The following is a 22,865-nucleotide window of genomic DNA, read 5'->3' as shown; positions in this document are numbered from 1 at the left end:
GAGACCTACGAAATCCATACCGGAATGGTCGAGGCCCGGGTTAACAACGACCGCCATCGGTGCTGTTCACCGACAGGGTGCCGGTGGAAATTGGACTACTGTTGGTGGAAGAAGGAGAGGAGGAAGGCGGGTTTGTAGGGAGAGAGAGAAGAGGAAAGTCACTAGTGTTGGACTGAGAGTTGGGACTTTGAATGTTGGAACTATGACAGGAAAGGGTAGAGAGAGGAGTAGTCGTCCTCCTGAGAGCCCTCATTTGTGGGCTCCCAGTCTGCGGACGAGGCGCTGGAGATAAGCTTAAAAACAAAACATCACAAAATGGAGTTAGCGTCAAACCCCAAGTTGATAATTAATTAAATTTACAATAAAATTAATGCTTTTCACCTTTCTGCAAAGGCCCAAAGCGCTTCGCAGTCCCAGTCACCCATTCACACACACATTCACACACTGGTGGTGGCTCTGCTGCCAAACACTGGCGCTAACCTTCTACCAGAAGCAATTTGGGGTTCAGGAGCTTGCCCAAAGGACACTGCCACACATGGGCAGGCAAGGCGGAAATCAAATTTGCAATCTTCCAATCATGAGTGGACCACTCTACCACTGCACCACATCTGCACCACAGCTGCCCACAATAGACCATCTCATAATCAATTACCTCTGGCTCCTCCGAGCTTTCTTCAGCCACTGGTTTGCTTTTGGGTTTTTTTTGTCTCAATCTCCGTTTGGGGGGGTCATCTGAGACATCAGCTGCCTGTGGCATCCATAGAGAAATGCTTTTAATAGGGATCACATGAATTTCCGGGGGAAGATTTGTGCCCTACAGTTTTTTCCACTTGATAATTTTCTGGAGAATGTACTATTACTTCACTCACTTTTTTAGCCTTCAGTGCCTGGCTGTTTATTGCACTGATGGCCATCTGACGGCCACTGTGGATCTCCTCTGCTGGGTCCTCCGCTGAGGGTAGAAGAGTTCCAATCAGAACCAGAAAAGTTGCATTACCTGTGATAATGCGAGTGTGGATGCCTGTATCACAAATGGGCTTGTAATAAATGTTGTGTCAATTACCATGGTAAAACCTCATGGCCGTGGTTGGGTCGTGGCACATGAGCGCGGCCACACGCTCATATGCCCTACGGCCCAGCTCCCTTTTGGTCTAATAGAGAAAACAAAAGTACTGAACATATGTACAATTTTTACTTGGACAATCTGATAAACAAAATGATATAACTTACATATGTGGCCACGGAGGATCGCAGCAGGTTGAAGGTCGGGGTAACCCCAAGCCCCATGCTCTCCCAGACCGTTTTAAAAAGGTCTGGGAGCTTCACATGGGGTTGCTCCGACCACGTATGGAAAAAAGTGGTGGCCTTGAGGCCACCATCCACACGGTGTCTCTGGCGCAAATAGCGGTCCAGCCACCCATGCTCTTGCTCAGTCAGAGCAAGGGTGGCTGGACTAAATTTGCGGCGTGTTTTGTGATCCGAGATCTGTAACGAAATGAACAAATAAAGAAACAACTCTTGTGTTTTGTTATTTTTTTTTTTTATAAAATATTAAGTAACTTACGTGGACCAGCCTGCCGCCCAGCCCGTGCCCCTTGGCCTCCCTGACTGCTTTGACCGTCAGGTTAACCAGGACCCCTTTTCGGTGGCCGGTGGTGGTGATCAGGTAGCCAGATACTAGGCCAAAGTATCTGGCTACTGTGTCGCGATGTAGGGGGTGTTCCTCCAGGGCATCTTAAGAGCAAATAAGAAGCACATTTTTCCGTTGTATCCCAATCGCTTGCTGCTTCGGCAAATCTTACTATCTAATGATACTTACCAAGTGTGCTTTCAATGAGGTCCGGGGCCTCCTTGATAAACCTGGAGTGCAGGCGGCTGGGGATAAGTTTAGCTAAAAAAAAAAAAAAATAAAAAAATATTGAATATCATTTTTGACATTGTTTAAAACCCTTCTGCTCTCCTTTGCTTGTTTACATTAAAAGTGGTGTCACTCAGACCCCACAAGACAGTGTGCTGAACTTTTTTTTTTGTATCTTTGAACGTCTATGGCACCCTGTCCAACTCTACAAATTTGTAATGCAAGGAATCACACATCGATATATGGTTGGATTCATTTGGAGCCCAAAGATAGCGGAAGAGTTGAGATATTTCACTGATGTTCTTGTTTCAAAAGCCCAATGTGCAGCTTAAGATCACTAACCTGATTTCTGGCGTCTCACCAGCAGCTGCTGGTTGGCCACCTCTCGGCCAATTTCCCTGATTCGTGCCCGGAGCTCCAGGAGTAGCCTGTCCAGGTCCTTGCTGCTTATCCTGACTGACGGGGGGGCCACGATGGAAACATATTTTATGTACCCCACCACGTCAGTCAGGTAGGCCTTTATGGTAGTAGGCTTGTACGCCCTGCTCTGCAGGTGACGCACAAATCTTGGTTGAAAAAAAAAAAAAAAAAAGTTAGTCCCTGTGAAGTTTAGCTCACATAAACACAGTCAAAGACAATTACACACAGACATAATTACACACAGTCACAGTGCGCAAATGTCTGCAGTTCATACAAATGGTTGCAACTTTACCAAATCAATTCAATTGATGCAAACTTTGATTGTATGTGACTGTGTTTGACTGTGTGCGATTGCGTGTGAGCCTGTGTGAGTGTGTATGACATTGTGTGATTAAGTCTGGTTGTGTGAGACTGCATGTCAATGTGCATGACTTTTTTGTTGCTGTTTGTGACTGTGTGTGACTGCGACTGTGTGACTTTATCTGCTTGTGTGTTATTGTGTGTGACAATCTGTGACTGTGTTTGACTATGTGTGATTGTGTGGCTGCGTTTGACTGTGTGCGACTGTCTGTGATCGTTTGTGACATTGTGTGATGGTGTGTGGTTGTGTGTGTTTGTGTGAAACTAAGTGTGACTGTGTGGCTGTCCGTGATTGTGTGTGACATTAACTGTGGGTAATTGTGCGTTATTGTCTGTGGCTGTGTTTGATTGTACTTGACTGTGTTTGACTATATGTGATTGTCTGAGCCTGTTTGACTGTATGTGAGTGGGTGTGACTGTGTGACTGTGTGTGATCGTGCGTTTGTAAACCTGCATTAGCGGGACAATTGATCAGAATACACGCAACACTGGAAGGACATTTTGAATTAGTAGGACAGGGCCAGTGTCCTCCTAATTCTGAAAAAAATCTAAGACTGTAGAAGTGTTCCTATTGGTCTACTAACCCTATAGAACAAAAAAAAATCAAAAAATAAAAAAGACCTCTTAGTACATATATACCCGTTTTTTGTGTCACGTGTGTATGACTCACTACGCCCCTAGTGGATGAATGTGGTATAGCAGGACCTCATTAATATTCACACATGTGTGAATATTAATGAGTAATGTCCTGGTAATTCTTACACTGTCCTTCTTATTCATGTATGGTGACTGTCAACTGGAATACTGAGAAATGAAACTAGAAACTATGAAATGAAACTAGTAGACTTCTGGGAGACCTAATGGTTCCCTATAGATTCACATTCCACAATAGTAGGGGGCGGTTCTGCACGTTTGCGCTGGTTGGTACGCACATGTACGCCTCACCTGATCTGATCCAGAACTTTCGGCTAATGATCCTCGAGCGAAATAATTTTTTCTGCAGCCAGATTTTCTAGCGATAAGGAATTAATGGAAAACATTTCACCTGATTCTCGTCCAGGTAAGAACCATCCTTTTAAGTATTGTTTGTTGCTTTTCACATTCGCGGACTTTCGCCGCCTCTCTTTCGAAGCTCGTCCACTTTTCATTGCGCTGCAGGACCTCTGCTTACATCTTGCATTGACTTTCGTTTTGTGGTGTTACCGAATGGCTTTGGTTTAATGTGTACCTTTTAAAACCATTAAATGCATTAAGTGCTCTTTAAATAGTGTGGTTTTGCTGTGTTCATCTGTATGACTGGGGTTTTAGATAAATACTGAGGTTCTTGTTGACAAGCTAATATTAACATAGCAACCATTATCGCAGGTTTGTCCTTACAGGACTTTGTGGTGCTTTTAGACATGGCTTAAATAAAAGTGGCTCACGGTGACTCTTGTCCCAAAAGTGGTCGCTTAAGCCATTAACACGCGGTCTTTGCAGGAGATGGCAGCACAGCGGTCACAGAGGGCTAAAAGAAATCCCAGACAAGATGCTTTGTATTATTGCTCCTTGGGTGAAGATAAGGCAGGATTTGATATTAGATACATTGAATCATTTAAAGGTGAGTTACTGATTTGAAAAAAATCACAAAAATGTAACGTGCATGTAACGTGCACCTTTAAGGCGCACTGGCCGCGTCGGCGCCTAATCAAGTGCACACTTTGAATGAAGAGTCAATATAAACGCGCGCACACCAAAATTCCTGGCCTCTAAGTCTGGAGGGAGGATGAACGCACTTGGTACCCAGGTTTATAAGTCAGACATTTAAAAGGACAGAGTTGTGAAAACAAAAGTCTTCAGAAAGATTTGGGGGATTTCCACCGCTTTTACTTTTTACTCCGAGGTTCTTCCTGTTGTAGGTGGCAGATGAGCGCTAATGAACAGTAGAAGAAGAATAGAAGAAGAATCTCCTCCCCGCCACTGTGTGCGTGACCGCGCTGCTCCGGTGTGGATACCACCTGCTGAGCGTGCATTCAGAAGCCGGCGTAGACCGCGTTCTTGAACGCACCGCACACAGCCGGTGGGCAGGTGCTCACACATCGGCCGCGTGCGGTGCGTGGCGGGGAGGAGATTGTTCTTCTATTGTATTTTTACTGTTCATTAGCGCTCCTCTGCCATCTACAACAGGAAGAACCTCAGAGCAAATAGTAAAAGCTGTGAAAATCCCCCAAACTTTCTGTTTTCACAACTCTGTCCTTTTAAATGTTCATCTTGATGTCATATTAACCTGACCGGACACAAACCGTAATGATTCATTTCTCTTTCGTGATCACGTTTGGCACTTCTGTGCTTTGAAACAGACTCCGCCCACAAGCAGCTCCCAAATCCGGCTCCTTGATTGGTCATAGCTCTGCGCTGCTGCGACTGTGCGTGGAAATCTTGAACCGGTGTAGGTAGCAGATGTGCTCGACCTGTCAGATCGGTTCGGGGGCTTGCGCATAGATGACGTGTAAGATTGTGATTGGTCCAGACCATTAGACCACTGTCACGTGACACGGGGAATAAGACAGACACTTCCGCCATAACAATGCACGGATTCTTCCCGAGTAAAAAACCGTGGAGGTCCGAACAAATACGTTAAGAATCACAAAAGGAGAAGGAATATTTGCAATCAGCCGCAAAAACCTTGACAACGAAATAATCCGATCGAGAGGAATCATCACAGGATAATGATCGTTATTTTAATAGAGAGAAATCAGGCTGGGAAGGATGAAGTTTGAGCTAAAGTGGGTGCTAGCGAGTAGCATGCTAGCTTGTTGTTGGTCACACTTAAGAAAAAAAAAGTAGTTATTCGCACATATTTTTTTTCTAAATACATCCTGCCAATGTTGAACTTCTTTCTGGTCGCACGGACCGGATGAAGTCCCGCTAGAATATGCAGCGCTCACGTTCTGCTCCGTTACACAAACACTGAGGAGAGCAGACGTTAGTGAAGGAGCTGTCAATGCCAAAATAAATAATAGCCCGATCAGATCTCAACACTTTTTCTTTTCTTTTTAAAAAAATAAACTGTATTGTAAACATAAGTTTTAGTACAGAAAACTGCAAATTAGCAAACTCGTTTGTTACAGTTCTGTGACGTCATCACACAAGCCCCCGAGCCGATCTGACAGGCCGAGCACATCTGCTACCTACACCGGATTGAAGATTCAGCGAGCGCTCAATGCGTGCCGATTTGCACGCAGAGCTCGCGATCCGACTTAAAAACCTGCGTAGCAACGTGCACTCACGTGCGCTCCAGACGGATGGGCCAGGAATTCTGGTGTGCGCATGTGTTCATTGACTGTTCATTGAGGGTGTGCGCTTGATTGCGCGCTGACTCAGCCGGCGTGGAAGCACCTACACTCATCTCGTAACAACTGGAAAACGTAAAGGATATTTGTGTCATGTTTGTCCTCCTACAGAAACAGTATTAAAACAAAAAATATATTTTATATATATATATATATAAATATATATATATATACATATATATTTCCCTCCAACATTTTTTATCATTTTCAAACAGTTTTGAAAAAGCGCCAGTGATCCACTAGGCAGTGCTTAAAGAGCCGCATGCGGCTCCGAAGCCGCAGGTTGCCGACCCCTGGGACAAGGTTAAACATTTGTAATGTTCCATGGAAGTTTTAGGTTGTAGGAGGAATGTTATTTAGACTTTTAAATACTCGATGTGCTCAATAACTTCCCTATGTAGCATAACTTATTGTCTGCTTTATATTTTAGTATTGATGCTGCTAGAGAGGACGGGTCACTTGGAAGACTAATAAATGATAATGAAGTGAGCCCAAACATCGAAATGACCATTACCAGAGTGAATGGAGAACCCCATGTCTGTTTATTTGAAATCAAGGATATTGCTCCTGGGGAAGAAATCACCTATAATTATGGTGACTCCGAATGGCAATGGAGAATCAAGGTATCTGTAAAATTATTGTTTTGATTTCAAATTATGTATAATACTATATTAAAAAATGTATATTTATAAAAGTGTTAAGTGCAAAGAATATTATTTACTCTTTATCCTTTCATCTCAGCAATCCAAAGACAAGTCATGTCCATCTGTAGAAGAGAATCCATCCACTTCCAGGTCCTCTCCGAATGACACGCCGCAGGTAAATTTTAAATGCCTATCACTTGCAGAAACCTTTAGATATGTAAATATTGAGTAGTATTTAGGTACATGGATCCCGGGTAACATTGATTATAAAGGATGCCTGTACTTGATAGAAAGTCCTTTAGAAGCATGAACAGGACAAAGCAGGTTGTCCCATAAAGCGTTCTTACACACATGTCCTGTGTAATACTCAACTGGACAGGTTCTGACATTAGCGGGACATAGTGTTTAATCAAGTATACTGGAATTGAAGTTGTACTAATGAACGTTCTTACACACATGTCCTGTGTAATACTCAACTGCACAGGTCCAGGTTTTAGCAGGACTATTTGCTCAGTGTTTAAGCATAGAATCTCATTCAGCTTCCATCCTTTCATCTCAGCAATCCAAAGAAAAGCTAAGTCCATCTGCAGAAGAGAATCCATCTAGGTCCTCTCCAGAAGACACATCTCAGGTAAATTTCAGTTTAAATATCAATTTAGCAATTGCAAAAAACAATGCGGTATGCACATATTGAGTAGTATTAAGGTACATGGATCCCTGGTAACATTGATCATAAATGATGCCTGTATTTGATAGAAAGTCCTTTAGAAGCATGAACGGACAAAGCAGGTTGTCCCATAAAGCGTTCTTACACACATGTCCAGGTAATACTCAACTGGACAGGTTCTGACATTGGCGGGACATAGTGTTTAAACAAGTATACTGGAATTGAAGTTGTACTAATGAACGCCCTTACACACATGTCCTGTGTAATACTCGACTGGACAGGTCCAGGTTTTAACAGGACAAAGCAGGTTGTCCCATAAAGCGTTCTTACACACATGTCCTGTGTAATACTCAACTGGACAGGTCCAGGTTTTAACAGGACTATTTGCTCAGTGTTTAAGCAAAGAATCTCATTCAGCTTCTATCCTTTCATCTCAGCAATCCAAAGACAAGTCATGTCCATCTGCAGAAGAGAATCCATCCACTTCCAAGTCCTCTCCAGATGACACGCCGCAGGTAAATTTTAAAGGCCTATTGATTGCAAAAACCTTTAGGTATGCAAATATTGAGTAGTATTAAGGTACATGGATCCCTGGTAACACTGATCATAAATGATGCCTGTATTTGATAGAAAGTCCTTTAGAAGCATAAACAGGACAAAGCAGGTTGTCCCATAAAGCGCTCTTACACACATGNATGTCCTGTGTAATACTCAACTGCACAGGTCCAGGTTTTAACAGGACAAAGGAGGTTGTCCCATAAAGCGTTCTTACACACATGTCCTGTGTAAAACTCAACTGGAAAGGTCCAGGTTTTAACAGGACTATTTGCTCAGTGTTTAAGCATAGAATCTCATTCAGCTTCCATCCTTTCATCTCAGCAATCCAAAGAAAAGCCAAGTCCATCTGCAGAAGAGAATCCATCCACTTCCAAGTCCTCTCCAGATGACACAAATCAGTTAAATTTCAGTTTAAATATCAATTTAGCAATTGCAAAAAACAATGAGGTATGCACATATTGAGTAGTATTAAGGTACATGGATACCTGGTAACATTGACCATAAAGGATGCCTGTATTTGATAGAAAGTCCTTTGGAAGCATAAACGGACAAAGCAGGTTGTCCCATAAAGCGCTATTTTTAAAATACGCTTTGTTGAAGCATGACCCTTTTGAAGTTAAACAACCGCTGTTATGTATATTAGAGCACTGGAAGAATTGAGCTATTGCAAGCTGACTATCGACTAATGGTGACATCCGAGTTTTGAGACACTAATTTTCATAAGTCTCTGTTTGGAGTGCTAAATTTACGGGTAGGGAGAAGGGAAGAATTTAGATTGGGCCTAAAAGTCTTCTAAAATGGGTGTCTAGTTTCAAACTGCAAACTGTGTTTTATGTTTTTTAGATGCTGAGCAAAAAGAGAAACGCATGAGGAAAATAAAACGACCCTGGTCCAAAGAGGAAGTAAACGCTGGCTCCCCAATGCTAACCAGCTGCCCATTGGGAAGGAGTTGTGTTCCAACAACCTGCCTTACGGACAGCGTAGCGAGTTAGCAAGCTACACTGTCTTGCGAGCTAGATTACTGAGCGCTTTTACATTAGAAAGAACAATAATAATAAATAAGCACTAAAGGCTTGAATGTTTTTCCAGTTAAAACTACATATTCTTGTCACCTTTTTGACAAATAAAACTAACTTTTGTTTAATACTTTTGCTATATTTGCTTTTCATTTCACAAATAGAACTGTCTTAAGCATTTAAATGTACTTTTTATGTTTAAAAAACAATTATTACAGTAATCCACACAGTATACAAGTTCAACAAAAGCCTTTTGTGTGGGAGGACCCATCAATGTCGTTGGGTCCTTTGTAGTCACGTTTTAGACATGTTTGTGTGTTTGAATACTGTGGACCTCATAAATACTCTTTTTGTCAAAGGCGGGGCTAATGGAGTGTCCCGGTAATGTCGAGTTTTGTCATGCATTAGAATTTCTTGTTGTAAGTACTTTTTTCAAATTTTTAACTGGGTTATGTGAAGTCCAGCTACAAATAGATTTTTTGAGATACTGCTTGTCCTTGGAAAGGCAGCAGAAAGGGGTGTCCCCATAATGTAGCAACAAACGTGTTTGAAAAAACTGTCCTCCCAATCCACCAAAACCCGTAGGGGTGTGTGTGAGTGTCTTTGAAATTGTGTGATTGATTCTGGTTGTTTGTGATTGTGTGTGACTGGGTGTGATTGTACATGACTGTTTGTAATTTTGTGTGATTGTGTAATTGTATGTGATTGTCTGTGACTGTTTGATTGCATGTGACTGCGTGTGACTGTGTGTGATCGTGTGTGCATGACAGTGTGTGATTGAGTGGGGTTGTATGTTTTTTTGTTAGGCTGCATGTGACTGTGTGTGACTGATTGTCTGTCAAACCATCCCAAATTGTAAACTCACTCCGAAACTTTTTTGATGTCCTTGAAATACTTCATGTCTGCCGCTGGGGACTGCGGGGCAGACATGAAGTCTGTGAAGACCTTTATATGCGAGGCCCGCTGCCGCGCATTTTCCCTGTCCTTACGGCCCGCGGAAGCCCCCTCAATATGCCTCCTGTAGTCTTCGATGGTTTTTTCTGTAGTGACAACACAAAGTTAGTCAAACATCTTCTTCATATGTTAAAAGATATATATATTTTCCTCAAAATATGTAAGAACAGTACCATATGCAGGGATCTGGGAGGGCGACCGGGGCCTCCGTCTCTCGAACTTTTGTGTCTGAAAAAAAATTAAAATAGGTCACCCTAGCATTTTTTGTAATTAATACATAATATCCCAAGATGTGATTGGAAAATTATGATTCTCACCCTCTCCTGGGGCGAAACGGCTTTCAGTCTGGCCTCCTGCTCAGTAGTTTTACGGATCTGTTCCTGGAGGAGGCCCGTGACCACTCGGAGTCGCTCCTCCAGGTCAGAGTGGCTGGGGCCAGACTGTTCGGCCCCTTGGTCTCCCCCAATTGGAAGAGCTGCAGGTGAGATAAAAGCTTATTTTTTGTCTGTGCTGATACCCAAGACATACCTCTGAGTACTTAGTGTATATAATAATTTCAATTTCATTGAGCGTCCCCTACGTGTACTTGGGATAGGAGGGACCACCGCTGGAGCCACCTCGCCAGCGTCCTCGCCAGCGTCCTCGCCAGCGTCCCCGTCAGCGTCCACGCCAGCCTCCTCACCGGCCTCCGCGTCGGCCTCCTCCCTCTGGAGCCTCTGTATGCCAATATTTTTCACCTCCCTGGCTGCAACCTCCCGAATTTTTAATTCGTCCACCAGGTCCAGGCTGGAAACCATTGGTGGGTCCGGATTTGTGGCCCGGAGCAAGGTCAGCTCCCGGGCCACATGCAGCCTTTTGGCTAAGAGCACATTTGGACCCACCAAATGATTCTGAAAAATGAAAATATTAGGATTTGCACATTCTACCTATTGGGATCATTGCAAGCCCAAGGGTTTGAAAGATACCTAACCCTAATCTTTCTGACCATGACAGTTCCCCTGATGTTGGGGTACATATCTGTTAGATATTGGCCTTTTTTTTTTTACAGAGAGGGCTAACTATTGTGATCATCACGGCCATGTACATCCCACCGGACTGTTCAAAAAAAACTAAACTAAAAGTAAAATTACTCTTGCAAGGATTACATNTGCGTTTGACTGTGTGCGACTGATTGTCTGTGATCATGTGTGTGTATCATCACGGCCATGTACATCCCACCGGACTGTTCTAAAAAAAATAAACTAAAAGTAAAATTACCCTAGCAAGGATTACATCATACTTTACTCTTAAGTTTAACTGAGGTTTAAAAATGCAAATCAACCCACGATAAACACTATAAACTTTGTCTACAGGTTTGTAGGAACTAATAAATGTGCCACAAATGATTTAGATTCAAAATTGAATCCAAATTATTTGCCAATGTATGTGTTTCTTATCGTAATTTTCCCATGCTATGACAACATATTTGCGGTGTTAAAAAAAACCTGTCAAAAAAAAAGAGCAAAATTGATAATATTTAATACATACCTGCATTTTGTGCACTTTGGAAAGATGCTTGTCCAGGCGCTGGACCTGGCGGGATTTGCAGCCAGGGAGGGGACAGTCTAGGTTTGACAGAAAACTGCATGCACAAAAACAAGAAGCGCACTTAAAAAATAATGTTGCAATGGAAAAATGCAATGTTACCAAGGACACTTTGGCACATGGGCGGGCAGGCGGCAATCGGACCCGCAATCTTCTGATCATGAATCGACCGCCCTACCACTGCACCACGGCCGCCCCATAAAGCTGAATAAGTCCAAAAAACTTACTGGAGATGGGCGTATTTTTGGAGAAGGAGAAGCTCGTTGGGATTTTTAATTCTTTCCGATTTTTTTAAATGTTGCCCAATATCTCTGTAACTAATTCGGCAGAGTGGGCACGTGTGTTCAGTTGGGTTTTCTGGGGCACATTTGAGGCGTTTAGGGGCTGGAGGGGCTTCCGCTGGAGGCGTGGTGGTTGGCGGAGTGGCTGGAGGGGCTGCAGGCGGAGGCGTTGGGGGTCCTGGAGAGGCCGGAGGGGATGCAGGCGGGGTTGTTGGGGGTGCTGGAGAGGCCAGAGGGGATGCAGGCGGAGGCGTTGGGGGTGACTCAGACCCAGGAGAGGAAGCCATGGGTTGGCCACAGGGCAACGGGGATGAAGAACCGGAGGATAGGCAGCTAAGAGGGGAATAGGGTGGACAGGGCGGGGTCAAAGCTCGAGGGTTTGGGGAAAGGGCAGGTACTGGGGAAGGGGCACGGACGGGTGACAGAGTGGGAGGGGATGGGGACATAAAAGAAATAGGGGTGGAGGTGCGTGGTGCCTCCTCAGCAGGGGCAGCTGAGGGCCCACCAATGCTCTTTTCAGTCATGTCCTGCAAAATATAAATATTTTTGTTAGAGATGTCAGGCGATTAAATTTTTTAATCGCAATTAATCACAGTTTGTCCAGAGTTAACTCGCGATTAATCGCAAATTTACATGTGGCATTTTTTTAAGGAAAAAAATGTGTGGTTCGTGGAATTTAGCAGTTTTACATTAATTATGAAAACAAGAATGGTAAAATTAATAGTTTTCATCAGAAATTCTTTATTTTCTAAAATTGTATTGAGATAAACTTTCTTAAAAATAAAAGGCTGTAACTGTCAGGACTCAGGCTGCCATGCCTCTTTTTGGCCACCAGAGGGNTCTTTGGGTCGTCAGCACTTTACAGCCTCCTGTGCACTCACAAAAACAGTTACTAAAGGTAAGAAATATTCATGTCAAAATATATATATATATATATATATATATATATATATATATACATCTACTACTGCCAAACACATGTTGACACAATGTATATAAAACATGTTCAATCACAATTTCACAAAAAACATCCTCTAAAAAACACAATTTCATAAAATCTACACCTCCTAGACTATATTACAAGCATTCTTAAAACCAACATTCACAATATATAATATTATGTACATAATAATATACAATATGCTATTGTTAATTTCATACCTGTACATTTTAAATTGTTTCCAAGTCTTTCTGTAAGTTACATATTCTAATGTTTGTATTTCTATTTCTTTACTATCATGTACAGCTATCAATCCAACATGTGCAGAAGACGACTACAACCTCTCAGCAGTATCTGTATACCTGAGAGAAACTAATCTACACCAGTCGTCAGGTATCACTATAAATCACATTTTAAAATAAACTAGACTTTCAATCAATGACTAACCTAAAATAATATTTAACCACCCATGTCTTACACAGAATCCTAACTCACAACTATGCATGTATTATCTGTGTCTAGGACTACAACATGTCCTGAAAAACATAATTGGCCACCACACCAAGACTGCAGACCATTAATCCATTACTCCCTGATGCCCGTCCCTAACCATGCCAGGCAAAGGCTAATACTATTTTGGCTCTTTGTAGCTCCAACCAGGGCAGGCAGCCAGAATTTCTGTGTTTTGGGAAGGAGTTCTTCAGCTAAAATGGACAAGGTAATATAATTTTATCTGTGTAATCTTTAGATGTCTTAACTTATGAAACTCATATAAATGCTGACATGATTACAAGTATATCTTCTTTGATAAAATGATATCTGAAAAAAAATCTTTCACCCTCTATTTACATCACCTCAGGTTGAAACTTGACATAAATGCTTATATAATTGCAACAATGTCCTTTCACAAAATATTCCATTGCTAATTTCATCTCTGTACATTTCATCATGTGTCCAACTCTTTCTGTAAGTTACATATTCCTATGTTTGTATCTTTATTCTTCTTCAATCATGTACAGCTATCAATCCAACATGCCCATCCTTGACCATACCAGGCAAAGGCAAATACTCCTTCAGCACTTTGCAGCTCCAACCAGTGCAGGCTGCAGGAGCTTCTGTGTTTGGGAGAGGAGTTCTTGAGTTAAAAAGATCAAGGTACTTTAATGTTCACATTTGTAATCTTTACAGTTCTTTATTCATTTACTCCAATAAAGACTGATATAATTACAAGCATATCTTATCTGATAAAATATCTTTCATGTTTTCACAGATTCTGCTTTTCTGCGCATGCTGACCAGAAGCAAACTGAACATCTACAACACATGTTCCTTCTCTGACTTTGTGCCAATCCTTCTCTGTTTTCAAGGTAAAAATGTGTCTTTTTTGTAAAGTTACAAAACTCACTATAAAACTTAAGTCACAAACTCTTCTAGATTGAGAAAAGTGCTACTATTTCTTCCACTCTGAAATATGTGAATGAGTTCTACTGTTTTTGCCCCCTTTTCAAACACATTTTCCTAATTCAAACTACATTTTCTGTTTTTACTACATCCTACAGCATTGACAAGCATCCTAGACAGTGACAAAGGACATCAGAACATTGGAAGACCATCATTTCTCCAATGCTCATTGGGAATTGACATTGTCCTCTTCCACACCCTGACAACTACGTATACTGGAAGAACAAAAGTTTCAGAGATTTTGGGGAGAAAAAAAAAAAAACCCTCAAAACCTCAGCTGGACGTTCAAGACTTTTGAACATAAGAAAAGACTTCTCTTTTGCAGGAGCCTGAGCAGCAACAATGTCAACTACCACAGGCAACTAACTCCAAAATATGGATCAACTGTAAGACTCTTAAAGTACAAAAAAAAAAGACGTTCTGGAGTGCAACCTTTTAAACACAAACAAAAATCCTTACTTTAAAAAAAAAATCTCTAGGTCTTCACTTTTTATTTTATGTGCATATGTTCAAAATATTCCAATGTTGGCAGTAACATTCATGTATTCTTTCTTTCAAAATCATTTTGTTTCCCATCTTTATCTGTGTTTACTTTCATTCATATCAGTGAACTGCAGACTAGAAATACATGATTGCACTTTTTTAATTGGTGTCATCCGTATTTTAAGTACACATTTACAAGTAACTGTGTACTTAAAATTAGGATTAGTTATTACATTACTATTCTTGTACTTACTAACTGGAAGTACTCTAAAAGTTAACAAAACTATGAGGCCCCTTCAGTCCGAAAACCAAAGCTAAATGTACATGCATACCTGTACGGTCTTCTGGAATTCCAGCCTTAAAAAAGTCCTTAAGAGGACATCAATTCCCATACAAACCAAAAAAAAAAAAACATTTATTACACAATACAAAAATAAAATAAAATAACTCCCCTATATCATATCTTTTTTCACAAATCAAAAGTACAATTTTGCTTTTTGTTTTCTTTTTAACAATCTGCCAATGTTGTCAGTTATATGCATGTTATCTTTCTTTTTAACTTATTTTGTTTTAAATTTGTCTGTATTCATACCTGGGAACTGCAGACTAGACATATATATATGTTTTGCCCTGAACAAGGCCATCAGTGCTCAAAAAAATAAAAATAAAAATCCATTACTCAATAACAACATAAAAATTAACCCTGATTTATGTATTTCAACCAAATAATGTGCACTTTATCCCTTTTTTTCTTTTTTTTTTCTTTAATCTGCTAATGTTGGAATTGTCATGCATGTTTTCTGTGTTTTACATCACTTTGTCAATTCATGAAAGTTTATACCTACTTTCGTTCATATTTAATTGCTGTCATATATTTCAAGTTCACACTTGTTTGCATTACTACTATTGTCATTGAGACATACTGACTGCAAGTATACCAGAATTCAAATGTTTGATCATTAAAAATAAAGATAATTTTTTCTTTAATTCCATTTTTTACTTTAAGTATGTCCCGGTATTCCATAATCCTCACCAACATTGCAGCACAATACCAATATCTTGAAAAATGTTAGCCCAACTGGTATACAACTTTGTAAGTAGATACTTAAGACCAATCTTTAAATGCTCAATCAATTTTGGCTCTTTTGCGGCACCAAGTGGTCAATTGTTGCACAAAAGAGCATAGGCCTTATTCTCCAAGTGCTTTTGTCATTAGAACTAGATTTTACTCGTTTATGATTCATTGAATAGTAAAATAATACCTTATAATCAATGGAGATCTCTATTGTGTAAGACTTTTTTGCAATTTACGATTTTTCGCAAAACACATTTTTGAATCCCTGTGTCACATACTTTGACAGATCTTTGCAGTTTTCTGTTCACACCCTATTCTGGCAACCGCACATCCAACGGTAATATCCGTTTTGCATAGTTCCGTACTGTTTTTGCGTAACACGTTACCAAATTAGACAGGCTGAGATTGTAATGTTTGCAACGCTGCAGCTCCTTAACAGTTTCACATAACTTCACCAAATGTTCAAGACTTCTTCCACAATGCAAGATAAGTCAGCGCAACAACTTTCACGACTGTGTTCCCGTAGGTGGCGGTGGCGCTACAACCGATTCCTGACCTTTCCTGTAATATCTCCAGAAGCGCTTGACCTACGCGGACGAAACTTGGCGAGCGCGTCAGACGGAAGGTCTTTAACATGCTTGCAGCTGAGCAATATNAATTACAACAACATACTCTGATTGCTTTCAGCAATCAGACAATTAACCCAAGTCATGCTTAAAACAATCTATATTAATCACAAACCGATGATAAAAAAACAATCCCTCAATGGTCTGTCTAATGCCAAACAGGATGTGAGAAATACATTTATTGTCTGATTGCTGAAAGCAATCAGAGTATGTTGTTGTAATTCTTTATTATATTTTATTATTATTATTATTATTATTATTATTCTTATTATTATTATATTTTATTCCGTCAACTTTTTTGGCCTGCTTCTACTCCTACAGTTTTAAAGATATTAAAGTGCTTTCAATGGTAGTTTGTAAAGCTCAATTGGGAGAACAGTGCTATTATCTGTGGTATGTGTCAGAATTATGAATGATTTTATATTAATATTTTTATGACTTTTTTTTTGTATGGGAAGTCAATGGGACCAAGTTTTGAAAGCTTATAACTCCAAAAATACTCAAGATATTCAAACAAGACTTTCTGTCATATAAGGTCCCCGAAAGTTTTATAAGTTATAACACTTTTGGCTCAATAGCGCCACCAGGTGGTCACTGGTAGTACAAAACGCGTTTTAGGTTGGCATTCGTACACCGTATGACGAAAAATTTTTCTTTCTTTTCCCAGAGATTCCTTAGATGCCAGAGANATAGCTTAAAGTATTCTACACAAGCTATAACAATTGTGGCTCAATGTTGCTCTATAGCGCCACCAGGCGGCCGTTTTTGTAAGAAATTTGTTTTTGACCTCTATCTCGAATACTGTAAGTCGTATCAATGTGGTTTCTTTTCCTGTATGTTCCTTGGATGCTTCCGGACGTTTTTCAAATTGGGACCGCCCACTTCCGTCTAACTAGATTTTTTGCTATTTGCGATTTTTTGTAAAACACGTTTTTGGCTCCCTATTCAACATAGTTTCACCAAACTTTATGAAAATTGGTACATACCCTATTTGGACTACCCCGAGTCCAATGGTACCACTCGTTCTGCGATATTATTTACCGTTTTTGTAAAAAACGTAATGCTAATGAGGTGGGTGCGGTCCCAGATTTTAAAACGCTCTAAATCCTATACAGATTGTCAGAACTTCACAAATCTTGAAATATAAGTTCATCTTAGAGTGATAAAGAATTATCAAAAGAATTGTGAAAATATTCCAATGGGTGGCGCTATAATGTATGCAAATGTGTTTAGGCCGATATGTCCGCAAGTACTTAACATAGCTAAACAAAAATTAACATATATGTTGTTTGTGGAGTCTTGTATAACATACTAGAAAAGTAGCTTGCCTGCGCCACCTGGTGGTGACTTAAGAATGATTAGCTAACTTTGGACTAGTTCTTGTATCTTCAAAGCAATTGCAGATATCAAAATCCAACCACTTGTAGTTTGTTAAGCTCTCTAAGGAGATGTCTGGTTTAAAATTTCGTAGCATTTAGTGTCATAATTGATTTTATATGAATTTTTATAATTATTGGTTTTGTATTCAAAATGCCATAGAGAAATTTCAAATCTCTATATCTTGGAAAATATTAGACATATTGGTATGAAACTTTCTAAGTAGACACTTCAAACCAATCTTTATATGCTCTATCACTTTTGGCTCTATTGTGCCATTAGGTGGTCACTTGTAGCACCAAAGTGTTTCGGCCTTATTCTTCAAGTGCATTTGTCTTGAGCACTAGCTTTTACTCTTTCATGATTCATTAAACACTAAGGTAATAGTGAATATTTATCAGCGATCTCTATTGTGTACGTATTTTTCACAATTTGCGATATTTCGTAAAACACTTATATGACTCCCTATGTCACATACTTTGACTAATCTTTGCAATGTTCTCCACATACCCCATTTGGACAATCACAATTCCAGTGGTAATATCAGTTTTGCATAGTTCCGTACCGTTTTTGGGGAACACGAAATGCAAATTAGACGGGAGAGATTGTAATGTTTGCAATGCTGCAGCTCTTTAAGAGTTTCACATAACTTCACCAAATTTTCAAGACTGCTTCCACAATCTAAGATTGGCTTCAGCACCAGCTGCTTTCCAAAAATGCTAGCTACAGTGTTGGCTGGGATGCCAAATGCTGCTCATTATTTAGATGACATCATTCTGTGGGATGCAACACAACGTGATCATGATGCTACTCTTGCTGCAGTGCTGCAACAGTTAAAAGATGCAGGTTTACAGCTGAACAAGGAAAAATGTCAGTTTATCAGGTCCACTCTGAAGTTCTTAGGTCACACAGTTACACCACAGGGGATTCAACCAACTGACGATCACCTCTCTGCTATCCTTGACGCACCACCTCCTTCTGATGTAGCCACACTGCGTTCTTTCTTGGGACTGGTGTCATGGTACAACAAATTTGTGCCAAACTTTGCTACAATGGTTGAACCTTTACGTGCATGCATACGCCAAGGAGTTGAGTTTCAGTGGTCAGAAAAAGCACAACAGAGTTTCGACACAGTAAAACGAGCTCTGGTTGATAGTTCATCCTTGACTTTGTTTGATCCTGTTCTTCCTACAACTGTTTCCACCGATGCATCAGATTATGGCTTAGGTGACGTTCTTACTCAGGTTCATGGTGACACAGAGCGCGTGGTTGCGTTTGCTTCTAGGACCTTGTCTGCTGTGGAGCGTAAATACTCCACCGTTGAAAAAGAAGCTCTACCATGCGTCTGGGCTGTGGAACGCTGGAGAACGTACTTATGGGGTTGTAGATTCACACTGCGTATGAATCACCAGGCTCTAACCACACTACTCACCTTGAAGGGAACTGATCGTGCAGGCATGCGAATGGCTCGCTGGTCTGCTCGCCTTCTGTGTTACAACTATGATGTGGTGTACAGACCAGGTTCTGAAAATTGCATTGCCGATTGCTTGTCACGTTTGCCTCTTTCTGCAGATCAGGATGCTTGTGCCGACTCGGAGCCGGAATTTGTCGCAATGCTGTCTGCTGCTCTGACTGCAGTATCGCCTGCAGACTTCGCTTCTGCATCTTCCTCATGCCCTGAGCTGTCTGCCTTACGGTTACAACTCATGAAAGGCTTCCCTCGCTAATCTGCTGCATTGCCTGAAAACTTACGTCCTTATTTCAGGTTGAGGGAGGAGTTTTCTGTGCAACATGATTATGTGTTTAAAGGGCTCTCGGCTTGTTGTGCCTGTCAGTTTACGCCATCAACTGATCATTTTGGCACATGAAGGTCATCAAGGCATTGTCAGAACCAAGCAAAGGCTCAGAGATTTGTATTGGTGGCCTGGCATGGATGACCAAGTGACACAACACGTTAAAGGATGTCAACTGTGTCAAAGTTGTGACAAGACTGCACTTCCTGCTGCAGCTCCGCTTGTACCGGTACCGTTTCCTGCTTTGCCATGGGAAAAGGTGGCAATTGATGTTGTGGGTCCTTTTGAGACTGCTGTTTGGGACTGTAGATATGCAATCACAATGGTGGATTATCACAGTAAATGGCCAGAGGTGGGTTTTGCAGCTTCTGTTACATCTGAGACAGTGATCTCTTTTCTTAATTCGGTTTTCAGCAAGTTTGGAAATCCGCAGACTGTCGTTTCTAATAATGGAAGTCAGTTTACTTGTGCTGAGTTTGCTGCGTTCCTGCGCTCCAGAGACATAAAGCACATCAGAACTTCTGTTTACCATCCTGCGGCAAATGGTGCAGTCGAAAGGTTTCGCAGAGTGCACAAAAGTTGCATTCAAGGTGCCATTCTCGAAAAAAAGTCTTGGCGTCAGACTGTGACAGATTTCCTGCAAGTCTACCGCTCCACGCCTCATTCTACCACTGAGGTTTCTCATTGTGAGCTACTTTTTGGGAGAAAAATGCGCACTCGCTTGCATGTCCTGCTTCCTGATCCACAGGACAGTGCTGTGACGCGTTTGGCTGACTCAGTGGCTGCTAAACAGAACAAAATGAAACTTTACACAGATATTACACTACCTTTCAAGAGGGAGAGTGTGTTCATGTTCGGAAACCGACGCATGTTCTAAAATCACACCCGAGATTTTCTGAGCCATTACGAGTCATGAAGCAGTTAGCACCAGGGACCTATTTGTTAGAAGATGGGAGAAAGTGGCATGCTTCACGTTTGGCTCATTCCAACATCCCTGCGAAAAAGGGTTTTGAATCTCCTGCATTGAATCTACTTCATGTTGATACACCTGATGTTGTGCAGCCAAATACTGCTGCTGAAGCTCCTGTCATTACAGGTTGTGTAAGGAGACCTCCACGTTGGCTGGAAGATTATGTGAAATAATCTTAGCTGCATGATATGTATAAAGAATGCTGGAAAATTGAAATTAGTTCATTCTAGACATTTTTTTTCTAATTTGAAATCAAAGGTTATTATGTTAAAGGTTGAAGGTTTAATTGACAATTTGTGATGGACGTAATAAATTAAAGATCTTCAGTTCATACAAAAAAAAGAAAGAAATTGTATTTATTGTTCAAATCAAGTATGTTGCATTCTTATTTTACGTAAAAGGGGAATATGTTGTGTTCTAATGCTGCCACTAGGGGGCAATGTAAAACAGGAAGAGAAAAGAAGTGGATTGCTGTTCTGTCGCTGACGCTGAAAGAAGAAGCTGTGTTAATAAAGTTCAACTGAAAAGCTACAATGTCTGATCTGTACGACCTACCAACATAACATCATAACATGAAATTCTATAACCCATGTGTCAATACAGGAAGAGCTCTAAATTAACAACCGCCAAACATGTGGGAAAACTTATTTTGGCGGCAGAAAAGCTCTTTAACTTTGACAGGTGAGTCTCTGTTCTTCATCTCTGAGGCTCAAACGCAACCAGGATGGAGTCTGCTTCTCCTCCACTGTTGGTCACCACAAACATCCATCTCACAGTTGATTCAAAACATTTAATCAGGACTTTATTGCGCAGATTTAAAGGGTTTAATTGTCACATTCACCGCGGCACGAGGTGCGTTCAGGTGCTGCGTGGAATTTCCGCACTTATGCACTTGCATTAAGATCTCGCTATTGCTGCATTCAGGTGTGCTGGGAATTTCTAGTATTTGCTCACACTGACCTCAGCAACACAAACACTCACTCATTTCGTGCTCTATTTCATTTGACTCACAACTACAACACACTGATCTGTAAGATTACACACAATTATGCAAAATGTTGCACATATTTCTATATAAGCATGTTTTTATATGGATTACATAAAAAAACTTAAATAATTATTTTATATAGCTTTAATCTTTACTGTTCTGTGATTGAAAAACACATTTGTGTTTTGAACAAAATTAATTTCTTTAAAAAAAAGGTTAAGATATTACAAAATGACCATATGACTAGAAATAAACTTTAGGGCTTTGATGAAAAGTTGATGCTTTTAAGTAAGAAATGTGTTCATCTAAATGTTCAGAGAAAAGTTAGTTTGTTAAAATAACATTACATTTCTGTCATGTTATCAAACCTGACATAGGATGACACTTTCACTTATTAATAGTGTTTTTTTTATACAAGAGAATATTCATGAACTGAAACTTTCTAAATAAAATGAATAACAGCTTTGATTAGAAAAATACTTTTTTTATTAGAGAAATGTTACATGCTGGTAGAAATCTAATATGGCTGGTAGACTGGATGTTACTGGCACAAAGTAACTCATAACCAAAAACGTACCAATCACAGGATTGAAGACAGCAATCATGAGCAGATTTGTCTTCTCCGAAGTAGAGATCAGTATCAGGTATGTTAATTTACATTTTCAAAACATGGATGTTCTATTTTAAAATCCTATTTAAAAAATGTAAACTAGCTTGTAGAGAGACTGTACATCAGTCCAGACTAAAAAATTTTCACTTTTTTGATGCTAGTGTGCCACGGGATTTTTTTCATGGAAAAGGCGTACCTTGGCTCAAAAAAGGTTGAAAAACACTGCTCTAGCCATCCCAGAACTTCCTGTGACATCACTACTGAGTGAATCATCTCAACTAGCATGAGAATGGCAAACCCAACATTAGAAAACACGCACTGTAGTTTTGAGATGAAAACATGGAAAAACAAACAAAAAATAATGCTTTGACTTGCAAATTAGTTGTCGACCATTTTAATACTCGACGTAGTCGCATCTACACGACTAATTGGGGCAGCCCTAGCTGAGACCTGCATCCAAGGCTTTGATTTTCTCAGCTGATGGGGTAATGTTTGGAGCCCCTTCTACAATCTGCTATCCTTGACACTGACAGGCAGCTGTTCCAGGGTGCAGACCTGACAACTCAGTCACAACAGCTTTGACAGCCCACAGGTCTTTGTTGGCGTCAGTCTGCAAGTGTAATACTTGATTTATGGCAAAGACTTCCATGTGAAGCTGCTCCATTCTGCGGAGCAGACTGCAGATGGCTTTGTTAGTGAAAGTCACTAGAGGCAGTTTGAAAAGATCATGAGACACACATCTAAGAATGTTTTCCACACTCTCATTCAGTACAATAAGAAATGTATTAAAATTTGGATATTTGTAAAGTCCTTTGTGGGAGATATTACATTGTGTGGTGGCACTGTGTCAAATAGCGTCTTGTTTGACA

The 22,865-nt window shown here is 40.6% G+C and overlaps 1 protein-coding gene and 2 long non-coding RNA genes across 3 annotated transcripts; 2 read left to right on the top strand and 1 right to left on the bottom strand.

Annotated features, from left to right (window-relative positions):
* Nucleotides 1-136: 136 nt before the first annotated feature.
* LOC112138430 lies at nt 137-12,281 on the bottom strand. Its single transcript, XM_024260980.2, has 14 exons — nt 11,621-12,281; nt 11,337-11,430; nt 10,390-10,699; nt 10,127-10,284; nt 9,983-10,037; nt 9,721-9,895; nt 2,201-2,424; nt 1,820-1,891; nt 1,565-1,734; nt 1,231-1,485; nt 1,064-1,151; nt 870-952; nt 653-748; nt 137-293 (listed from the first exon to the last, which is right to left on the bottom strand). The coding sequence occupies exons 1-14, from the start codon at nt 12,196-12,198 to the stop codon at nt 201-203; spliced, it is 2,451 nt and encodes an 816-aa protein (XP_024116748.2). The 5' UTR covers nt 12,199-12,281; the 3' UTR covers nt 137-200.
* On the top strand, nt 6,668-8,238 carry LOC118598404. The gene is made up of 3 exons (XR_004947503.1): nt 6,668-6,789; nt 7,174-7,245; nt 8,161-8,238. It is a non-coding gene; the product is annotated as an uncharacterized LOC118598404 (long non-coding RNA).
* Nucleotides 12,282-12,514: 233 nt separating the features above from the next.
* On the top strand, nt 12,515-14,546 carry LOC112138429. The gene is made up of 6 exons (XR_002917783.2): nt 12,515-12,572; nt 12,921-13,007; nt 13,137-13,332; nt 13,634-13,769; nt 13,885-13,980; nt 14,173-14,546. It is a non-coding gene; the product is annotated as an uncharacterized LOC112138429 (long non-coding RNA).
* Nucleotides 14,547-22,865: the final 8,319 nt, after the last annotated feature.

Source organism: Oryzias melastigma, unplaced genomic scaffold (genome assembly GCF_002922805.2).
Source record: "Oryzias melastigma strain HK-1 unplaced genomic scaffold, ASM292280v2 sc00453, whole genome shotgun sequence".
Classification (NCBI taxonomy): Eukaryota; Metazoa; Chordata; class Actinopteri; order Beloniformes; family Adrianichthyidae; genus Oryzias; species Oryzias melastigma.
Note: the sequence above shows the minus strand (reverse complement) of the source record. Positions and strands in the feature narration are given on the sequence as shown.

Excerpts from the sequence above, each read along its gene's own strand:
- LOC112138430 (XM_024260980.2), bottom strand. The coding sequence starts at position 12,198 with ATGACTGAAAAGAGCATTGGTGGGCCCTCAGCTGCCCCTGCTGAGGAG. Across the intron at positions 11,431-11,620 it reads CAAAAATACGCCCATCTCCA|TTTTCTGTCAAACCTAGACT; the intron begins GTAAGTTTTTTG and ends TTGTGCATGCAG. Across the intron at positions 749-869 it reads AGGCACTGAAGGCTAAAAAA|GCAGCTGATGTCTCAGATGA; the intron begins GTGAGTGAAGTA and ends TGGATGCCACAG.